Source organism: Mirounga leonina, unplaced genomic scaffold (genome assembly GCF_011800145.1).
Source record: "Mirounga leonina isolate KUSES-001 unplaced genomic scaffold, KU_Mleo_1.0 Mir_53, whole genome shotgun sequence".
Taxonomy (NCBI): Eukaryota; Metazoa; Chordata; class Mammalia; order Carnivora; family Phocidae; genus Mirounga; species Mirounga leonina.
This window is the reverse complement of record NW_023270807.1, coordinates 60,818,981-60,829,995: the sequence shown is the minus strand read 5'-3', so window position 1 is coordinate 60,829,995 and position 11,015 is coordinate 60,818,981. Positions and strand designations below refer to the sequence as shown.

Genomic DNA, 11,015 nt, shown 5'->3' with positions numbered 1-11,015 from the left:
ATAGCTCGTTCAAGGTGCCTGCCATATCAGACCATCCCCTTCTAAAATGTTCTTGTGCCTTCCAGAACAAACTCTTTGTCTTGGTAGCAGGCATCAGCCCCTGACACAATAACAGCTGATTGCATTGGAGATGCAATTAGCCTGGCAGAGAATTCCAACTGTGTGGAGCTCTCCCTTCTCGCTGGGGAATGGCTAATTCAATCAGACCTCCTCTCAGAGAGTTTCAACGATGAGACCTATTGCTGGTGGCAGGAGGGTTCACAGAGATGAAGTAGTAAGAGGAAAGGAGAGACGGGTGCAGCAGCAAGAGGTTGATCCATTGAGTAGGAGCGCTGAGAAGCTGAGTCCGTTTTTGAGACACCGGCAGTGGTTCCCCAAAAACCCACAGTGTTCCTCTTTTCCCATCTCTGAGTTCAGGGACAGCACATTCGCAGCTTGAAAGTGGCCCTGAAGGGAATTCTTTTACCCAAAAGAAACTGGCAAAAGCTTCGCATCAAGGCTCCTTATACAGAGCCGACTATTAAACCTTTCCCAGCACGGTCCTGTGAGAGCACTTGAGTAGCCAGTGATGGAGGCCCCTAGTCCCCTAGAAGGGAGTGATCGCTGGAGTTCCTGTCCGGTTGCCAGATGACTACTGTATGCTTCCAGGCTTATGAATCTCTGTGAGCTGTGTGGAGAGTGAACTGCTCCTGAGTGGACATTAGCTTCCTTACTTCCGCATCTTAACTCTCCATTTAAGGTAGCCCAGTAGCGGGTTTTACAGCATGAAAGAACTAAACAGTCTTTGTGGTGCCAAGCAGTTGATTTAGCTCATAGTCACACCTCTATTGGTTGTTTTGGCATCATTCTCACCTGTAAACGCAGTATGGATATATTTGTGTCCTGATCGAGTTAGGAAACTCAGGAAACTCATACACTTTCCTTTGTCAAGTATAAAAGCCAGCAGGGCTTTGTTTTGAATGGTCAAAGTTAGCAAGGTTCTTGCTGTGTTTATTTGCAACATATGAAATAGCTTTCAGCACGCCAACATGCTTTCTGGGTTCACTTCTGACAATCATTATAATAGGAAAGAATGACCAAACCTGCATGGGGGGCTTTAGGGATCTCATTTCTCATTAAGAAAGTCGTGCCCATCAGCCTCCCTTTGCAGGTCTTCTCTGCTGTGAGCGCTCCTTCCTTCTCTCCCACTCTTGTTCCTCACCTTGCTAACATATCAGACTCAAAGGCTGTCCTGATCTGGAAGCCTTCCCAATTAAATGCAATAATCTCCATTCATGCCTTTTATTGTATCCCAATCACCCTTTTCAGTTGATTCATACTTAGGTAGTTCTTTGTGGTTTCCTGTTTCTGTAAGTTGCTGTTAGTACAGTTAAATGATAAACTCCTTGGTGATGGAGAAATTGTTTCTTTCTCTTGCTGCTTCCTATACTTAATGCCCAATTTGTGGCTATTAAATAATTACATGAAAATACTTATATTTTAGCATTTCTTTTTTTTTAAAATATTTTATTTATTTATTTGAGAGAGAGAGAATGAGAGACAGAGAGCACGAGAGGGAAGAGGGCAGAGGGAGAAGCAGACCCCCCGCCGAGCAGGGAGCCCGATGCGGGACTCCATCCCCGGACTCCAGGATCATGACCTGAGCTGAAGGCAGTCGCTTAACCAACTGAGCCACCCAGGCGCCCTATTTTAGCATTTCTTTAGTGCCTCGTGTAAGCAAGACATGTAACCTGTATTAGCTCATTAAATCCTTACAGCAGTTCTTAGAAGCAGATATTATAATCCCCATTTTATAGGTGAAGACATTGAAATTAAGGATAGTCATGTAATTGCTTAAGGTAATATGACTGTTGCAGTTGGATATGTGTTACCACTCTTCCAACTTTGGGAGAAGATTCTCAATTGGTTTTCTCCAGTTCTCTTCAAATATAGGCGCGATTTCTCCTCTACACTCTCCCATGTGAGAAAGGGGTAATTTGGATAGGAGTCTGCAGAGCGTGTGGTCCCAAGTGACCTTATTCCCTGGTCAGAGCTCTGTTGTTTTTCCCTTCTCCAGACTGAATGACACTTTGCCCATACTGCCCTTACACCGGGGCAGTTAGGACTCCGGCTCCAGGGCCTGTGCCTCAGTAAGCACACCAACTGAAAGTTGCTTTATGCTAAAAAGTTTCTAAGTCCCCTTTTGAGGCCAGAGCCCTGTCACTCAGTGCCATCTAAGTGGAGCATCCTGGGAACTATACTGGAATCCATATGGGCCCTGGCCCCATTCACCCTTCCCGGGGCACTTTTTGACCCTCTCTGTCAATGTGGGTTCAATCAAGAAGCAGTAGGACTCCAGCCTATGAAGTTCTCCCAGGGTCCCATGACCGGGTTGGTCCCAGAAAGGTAGCCTGAGGGGGAAATGGCTCTGACTAGCTGGCGTGGTATTTTTTTCGTGGAATTGCCAAATTGGTGCTCACAGGCTGATTTTGGGTGACTTTCATGTGAAACACAGGATGAAGAATCTTTACATGCATTCCCTAGACAATAAATAAACACAAAAGTACCTCCTCTCTGCCTATTATTATAAGTCTTCATTGATAAGTCACTATACCTCACATGGGGCTAGGAATTTCATTATGTGTGTGTGTATTTTTTTTTTTTTTTTTTAAGAGGGAGAGAGAGCAGGGGAGGGGCAGAGGGAGAGGGGAGAGAAAGAATCTTAAGCAGGTTCCATGCCGAGGACAGAGTCTACCATGGGGCTCGATCCCACGCAGTATGGATATATTTGTGTCCTGATTGAGTTAGGAAACTCAGGAAACTGTGTCCTGATCGAGTTAGGATCTCAGGAAACTGAGATCATGACCTGAGCTGAAATCAAGAGTCAAAGTGTCTGACACTCAACCGACTGAGCCACCTAGGTGCCCCTCATAATATATTTTTAAGTAAGACTTTTATTTTATTTATTTATTTATTTTTAAAGATTTTATTTATTTATTTGAGAGAGAGAATGAGAGAGAGAGAGAGAGAGCATGAGAGGGGGAGGGTCAGAGGGAGAAGCAGACTCCCTGCCGAGCAGGGAGCCCGATGCGGGACTCGATCCTGGGACTCTAGGATCATGACCTGAGCCGAAGGCAGTCGCTTAACCAACTGAGCCACCCAGGCGCCCTTAAGTAAGACTTTTAGATAGGCAGAAGCACTGCAAAAAATATTTACCTGGGACTCTGCACACTGTATACACAAACTTGCCCCAGAGTGACCTGGCTCTCCCCAATATTCTTGATAGAATCTAGTATTTGTTCTTTTGGCCTTAGCTTTTGAATTCCAGAAATTTGGCTCTTAGAAGTCAACAGCCTTGGCTTTTAAGAATATGGTTTCTGGAGAGGAGGAGGGATTTAAGAAAAGGAATACTGAGAGGCAAAAATCTCACAGTAAAATGTATCAACATTATTGAATTACAAGATTCTAATCAGTTTGCTACGATCAGAAAGCCCGTACTTCTTACCCCTCATGACATGGACACAAACTTTATTCCAGGTCTGTGCATAAACATATTGTTGTTCACCACTCATCACAGTTAAATTGATTGAAATGACTACATGAGAAGAAATAGACTTACTAGTTAACCAGAGGATTGCTCAGTTTTTCTATCGCTAAGACTCTGGGGCAGAGAGTTAGCAGGGGAAGGGCAGGGCAGTAGATATATGGGCGCACAGAAGCCAGACAGTCCAGGTTCAAGTGCTTGTCTCACCAGTGACTTGTGATATAACTGGACAAATCATGGAATCTTTCGAAACCTCAGTTTCCTCACCTGTTGAAAGAAGGTAAACATTGAATTAATGCTTCTCTTGTAGGATTGAGGTGAGGGTTCATTAAGACAAAGTACTTGTTAAGGCATCTCAACCACTGCTAGAAAATTTATTTTGTTTTGTATTTCTAAAAGGAGGTTTGTTGTTTTGTTTTTTATTTTTATTTTTTTATTTTATTTTATTATTTTTTAAAGATTTTATTTATTTATTTGACAGAGAGAGACACAGCGAGAGAGGGAACACAAGCAGGGGGAGTGGGAGAGGGAGAAGCAGGCTTTCCGCTGAGCAGGGAGCCTGATGCGGGGCTTGATCCCAGGACTCTGGGATCATGACCTGAGCCAAAGGCAGATGCTTAATGACTGAGCCACCCAGGGTCCCCTGTTTTTTGTTTAAATTGAAGTATAGTTTACATACAGTGTTGTATTAGTTTCAGGTGTACAATATAATGATTAAAAAATTCTATGCATTTCTCACTGCTCTTCAAAATAAGTATACTCTTAATCCCCTTTATCTATTTTACCCATCACCCCACCAATTTCCCCTCTGGAAACTACCAGTTTGTTCTCTGTATTTAAGTCTCTTTTTTTGTTTGTCTCTTTTTTCTTTGTTTTGGTTCTTAAATTTCAGATATGAATGAAATCATATGGCATTTATCTTTCTCTGACTTATTTTGCTTGACATTATACCCAATAGATCCATCCATGTTGTTGCAAGTGGCAAGATTTCATTCTTATTTTATGGCTGAGTAATATTCCATTGCATATATATTGCACATCTTCTTTACTTATTTATTTATGGATGGACACTTGGGTTGCTTCCATATCTTGGCTATTGTAAATAATGCTGCAGTAAACATAGGGGTGCATATATCTTTTTTGAATTAGTGTTTTCATTTTCTTTGGGTAAATACCTAGTAGTGGAATTACTGGATCATATGGTAGTTTTATTCTTAACTTTTTGAGGAACCTCCATACTGTTTTCCATAGTGGCTGCATTAATTTGCATTCCTACCAAAAATGCATCAGGGTTCCTTTTTTTCCCATATCCTAACACTTGTTATTTCTTGTCTTGATTTTAGCTATTCTGACAGGTGTTATGTGATATTTCATTGTGAATTTAATTTCATTTCCCTAATGATTAGGGAAAGTGTGTCTGTTGGTCATCTATATGTTGGTCATCTATATGTTTTCTTTGAAAAAATGTCTATTCAGGTCTTCTGCCCATTTTTAATCAGATTATTATTATTTTGGTGCTGAGTTGTATGTTTTTTATATATTTGGGATATTAACCCCTTATTGGATATATCATTTGTGATTATATTCTCTTATTCAGTAGATTGCCTATTTGTTTTGTTGTTGCTTTCCTTTGTGGTACAAAACCTTTTTATTTTGGTATGGTCCCAATAGTTTAATTTTGCTTTTGTTTCTCTTGCCTGAGGAGACATATCTAGAAAAATTTTAGGATTATTTGTTCTAGTTCTGTGAAAAATGTTGTTGGTATTTTGATGGGGATTGCATTAAATCTGTAGATTGCTTTGGGTAGTATGGGCATTTAAACGATATTGGTTCTTCCAATCTATGAACATGGAATAGCTTTCCTGTTGTTTGTGTCATCTTCGTTGTTTTTCATCACTGTTTTCTAGTTTTTGGAGTATAGGTCTTTCACCTCCTTGGTTAAGTTTATATCTAGGTACTTTATTGTTTTCGGTGCAATTATAAATGGGACTTTTCTTAATTTCTCTTTCTGCTGCTTCATTATTATTGTATAGAAATGCAATGATATCTGTATATTGATTTTGTATCCTGCGACCTTACTGAATACATTTATTACTTCTAATAGTTTTTTGGTGGAATTTTCTATATCTAGTATCGTGTCATCTGCAAATAATGAAAGTTTTACTTCTTCCTTATCAGTTTGGATGCCTTCCTTAACAGTTTTATTGCCTTTTTTGTTGTCTGATTGCTGTGGCTAGAACTTCCACAACTATGTTGAATAAAAGTGGTGAGAGTGGACATTCTTTTTTTTTTTTTAAGATTTTATTTATTTATTTGAGAGAGAGAGAGAGAGAGAGAGAGCAATAGGAGGGGGAGGGGCCAAGGGAGAAGGAGAGAGAATCCCAAGCAGACTCTGAGCTGAGCTTGGAGCCTGATGTGGGGCTTGATCCCACAATCCCAAGATCATGACCTAAGCTGAAATCAAGAGTCAGATGCCCAACCGACTGACCCACCGAGGCACCCTGAGAATGGACATTCTTGTCTTGTTCCTGATCTTAGAGGAAAATCTCCCAGTTTTTCACCATTGAGTATAATGTTAGCTGTAGGTTTTTCATATACAGCCTTTATTATGTTGAGGTAAGTTCCTTGTAAGCCTACTTTGTTGAGAGTTTTTACTAAAATGGATGTTGTACTTTGTCATATGCTTTTTCTGCATCTATCGAGATGATCATATTTTTTTCCTTTCTCTTGTTAATGTGGTGTATCATGTTGATTGATTTGTGAATATTGAATATTGAATCCCTGGATTTATCCCACTTGATTGTGGTGAATGATTTTTTAATGTATTGTTGGATTTGGTTTGCTAATATTTTGTTGAGAATTTTTGCACCTTTGTTTATCAGAGATATTGGCTTGTAGTTCTCTTTTTTTGTAGTGTCTTTATCTGGTTTTGGTATGACAGTAACGCTGGCCTCATAGATTGAATTTGGAACCTTTCCTTCCTCTTCTATATTTTGGAATAGTTTGAAAAGAATAAGTATCAACTCCTCTTTAAATGCTTGATAGAATTCACCAGTGAAGCCATCTAGTCTTGGACTTTTGTTTGTTGGGAATTTTTTGATTACTGATTCAATTTCATTGCTAGTAATCAGTCTATTCAATTTTTTAATTTCTTCCTATTTTAGTTTTGGGAGGCTATATGTTTCTAGGAATATATCAACTTTTTCTAGGCTGTCTAATTTGTTGGTTTATAATTTTTCATAATATTCTCTTATAATCCTTTGTATTCCTGTGATGTCAGTTTTTATTACTTCTCCTTTGTTTCTGATTTTATTTATTTGAGTCCTAAAAGGAAGGAAGTAAAAGGAAGTTTTCATCAATTCTTTGTGTTCTTTGTAAGCACAATTCTAGCTTATGAGCACCTCCCTTCAGTGCCACAATCATCTTACCGACTCCACACTGGGTTGTGTGCAGCAGGTACTCAATGTTGCTCCATCAATGAATGAGCAAGTTCACTGAGAAGGGTGAGTCATTCATATGAGAAAGTGGGAAAGCTTATGCATAGAGAGATGGAATTTCTTAGCAGTAATCACAGAGTATATGAAACAACAAGAAAGTTCCATTCATCTACCATTTTGCAAAAATGTAGGGGACAAGGAAGCATGTGAAATAACACCATGGAGAAGTAAACAGCAAGATCCAAATGATGGAGAACTCTGTGGTTTGTTGAACAAATAAATTTGAAGAAGGAAAAAAAAGAGTGGAAACCTTGATTAATCAACATAAGAGACCTGTTGACCAATCAACATGTCTAGAATTTACTGGAATCTTAATTAAAACATATTTAGAAAGATGAGTCAGTTGGAGAAATTTGAAGAGTAACCAGATGTTTTAGGATATTACATAATTACTGTGAATTGTTAAGGTGATAGATTTTAGAAGTACAGATAAAATGATATTTCTGAAATTTACTTTAATAATCTGGAGTTTGAAGCACTGAATATGTTATAGATAACACCAGGAGTTATTGGTGCAGCAGAGTAGTGCTTACACAGAAGTTTATTATATTATTCTTTTTTTTTTTTTTTTAAGATTTTATCTATTTATTTGAGAGAGAGAGAGAACATGAGCAGGGGGAGGGGGGAGGGGCAGAGAGAGAGAGGGAGAAGCAGACTCCCCTGCTGAGCAGGGAGCCCAACATGGGGCTTGATCCCAGGACTCTGGAATTATGGCCTGAGCAGAAAGCAGACGTTTAACCGACAGCCACCCATGCGCTCCAGAAGTTTATTATTTCTTTGGTGTATGTTTTGCATACACTTTCCGTAATAAAAAGTAAAGATACAAATAACCAAAAAAAAAAAAAAAAGAGAGAGAGAGAATGAAATGAAAAATAGGGAGATCTATTCAAAACAATTCTATGTTATTTCCATTTAGTGATAATTAGTTTAAGGACTCTGCCAGAACTTTTGATAAAATCTTATTACCATCAAGTTTCTGGGAAATAACATATTATTTTCAAATATTTTAAAATTAAAAAAAATAACACCATGTTTGCCATCATTCATATACATATTTTTTTTTTCAAATTGAACTATCTGATAAAACTATACATTTCTTACATTCATGTCTGAAAGTACATCAAAAAAGAAAACTACCAGGACTTTTAAACTCATATTCAATATTAAATGAATAAAGGAAATAAATGGGAAATTGTACTTTGTAGAGGCAGTTAAATGTAAATCTTTTGTTGGGGAGATATTGTTTCCATTAGGTTTCCCATGGCCTACCCATAGGAGGCAGATTTAAACCCCTTTGGTCAAGTGCTCCCTCTCTACTTCTCTCCTCCTGCATAAACAGACCATGCCCAGTGTCTCTGCTGTTGACCAGGGAGCCTGCTGATTGCAGTGAGTCACAGATGGTGAAGCTCCTGGCCTCTGATCAATTCCTTGGCTTGTGACCACAGGCTTGTATGGGGATTTTAGCTATTTGTGACTCTGGCTATTAATTGTGACCACTGGGGAATTACTTATTCTTGTGTCCTGGTGTTATTTCCCTGCTTTGTATCATTTCCATGGCTTTGTTCTCCAGCTTGGCCCATGATACCACCTAAGATTTTCTCAGGGACAGAGGGGTAAGGACCTGAGGCTGAGGAAAAAAATTGAGGTCCCAACCCTATTAAAACATTTTATGAACTTGGTATATTGCCTGACCTCTGTCTTAAGTTTTTTTATCTTAAAATTGGGTGTAATAATGACTATTTGACATGGTTGCTATGGGGCATAATGATATAATTGATACCAAGGCCAAAAATGGGTGGGGTAGAGTCTCATACCAAAACATGCTTTATAAAATTCTCACATGGGACATGGATTTACTCATAATTTCCTGTAGTTTTAAGGAAAATAAGGGTACCCTCATAGGTTAATTATCTTGCTGAGAGGAAATAAATTATAGATCCCTAAGGCACACATGGTTTTGCCCAGATTAGGAGACTACTTGCACTCTTAAGAAAGATAAATTATGTTGTAAATAATTATGAATCATAATTAAAATTGAATTTTGCTAGAGGACCCTGGTAGAATGTTGGTCTTTTAGAAATGAATTTCTTCCTGAAACCGTAGGAAATTAATAAAGATAGGTAGGAGAGGAGATAGAAGCTATAAATATTTAATTGAAAATATTTATTGCTTTTTGTTTCCATTAATGTTATATAAATTTGATGAAAGTGGTTATTTTTATTGAATTTAGTTTATCTACATACTAATAGAAGGCAAAATCTTATTCAATGATTACATAATTGGCAAATTTTAACTTATGAATAATCTTTTTTATAATATCTATACCATATCCTTTATTTCATTTTGTATGGGGAAACTAAAATGCTACTACTTTTTTTTAAATAAAGATTTTATGTATGTATGTATGTATGATGTATTTAGAGAGAGCACGAGGAAGGTGAGGGACAGAGGGAGACAAGAGAGAATCCCAAGCAGACTCCAGGCTGAATGCAGAGCCCAATGTGGGGCTCGATCTCACAACCCTGAGATGATGACCTGAGCCGAAACCAAGAGTCAGATGCTCAACCCACTGAGCCACCCAGGCATCCCTAAAACTCTATTACTTTTAAATACTGAGCTTTTTCTTATATATGTGATATAAACATCTTCACACAAAATTCCTTAAATAAGATCTGTAAGTCTCAAGTTCACATTTTTTCAAAAATACTTCCTTAATTTATAGGATTATTGATATTCCTGCACTAGTTCTCAGATTTTTCTACCGAAGTACCACACTCCAAGAAAACATATGCAAACAGAAAGGTGGTACCCTTCTCTCAGGCTCTAGATTTCTGTCCTAGAGGTGGAAGCCAAGGAACCAAGGTGATTGTGGGAGTTCTGATGTTTGTCTAGGTGGGCTCTCCTGCAATGTTGTCTCCGACTGTGTGAAGCTACACTTACCTTGGCTGTCACTCAAGGCAAATAACAGTGCCTGAGGCCTCCCCATTACCTGTCAGGTTTTAAGCAACGGAAAAAGTGGGTCTTGGGCTGAGTGCAGAGCAAAGAAAAATAAAAAAAACAAACAAAAAAGAAATGTTACCAGATAGCACTGAAATAGTATCTCGCTTCATACCCTTCACAAGATTTTTGCTACCAAAATTTTATAATTATGCTGTTGTAGTTGTAGCTGGTTAAGATCTTTTGTGAGATGTCCGAATGTACTATGTATAAATGAAGTATCTATGATCAACACATTTGGGGATGTTTTTCTTACAAAATATTTTCAGGGCCTTCACAAAACGGTGACGGTCAAAACCATTTTTGTGCAGGTTTTGAAACACATATAGTACCCATCACTATCTAAAATATCCTTTTAGTTGTTGCTTTTGTTGTTGCTTATGTGTTTGTCTCTCTCTCTCCACTAGAATATAAATTCCAAGACCACAGAGACTTATTTACTGCTGGATTGCCAGTGCCTAAAACAAGGCCTAGTTCAATAAATATTTACCAACTGACTCCTGTTGGGTAATTACATATTTTTACTGAATATTAGAGTGGGGTAGGCACAAGGTAGAAGCACAAGGTTAACTCAAAAGCCATCCACTCATGCCCTATTTAAAAAAGAAAATTCATCGTGAACTATGGGAGTGCACTCAAGAAAGTTTAGAGAAAAGATTCTTCTTCATGATATATGTTTATGAAAGGCAAATTCAGAGCTTGGAAATTTTTGCATTAGATGAAAGGTGAGAAGAACAAAGATTTGGAAGGAAGAAATATTTGAGATGAATACATACCCACATTCAGATATACAGGGATGTGGGGAGAGTGTAAGAAGGAGGAGGGAAGCAGGAAAGAAGGATTGAATCTTAGTGAGACCTGGCATGAGGGAAACAATGGAAGAGTGATATCAAGAAGCACCATGATAGACAATGTTGACAATCTAGACAAGGAATTTAATATTTATTTTGAAGGCAATACAAAGTCAAAGGGGAACTTTAGATATGTAAAATAATTAC

At 38.3% G+C, this 11,015-nt stretch overlaps 1 protein-coding gene across 1 annotated transcript in view; it reads left to right on the top strand.

Annotated features, from left to right (window-relative positions):
- The first annotated feature begins 229 nt into the window (after positions 1–229).
- The window catches only part of LOC118001342 (sorting nexin-2-like), a 34,586-nt gene continuing 23,800 nt past the window's right edge, over positions 230–11,015 (top strand). Inside the window, exon 1 of the mRNA XM_034991440.1 lies at positions 230–323. Within this exon, the coding sequence (XP_034847331.1) occupies positions 230–323 (94 nt within the window). The remainder of the gene's footprint in view (positions 324–11,015) is intronic.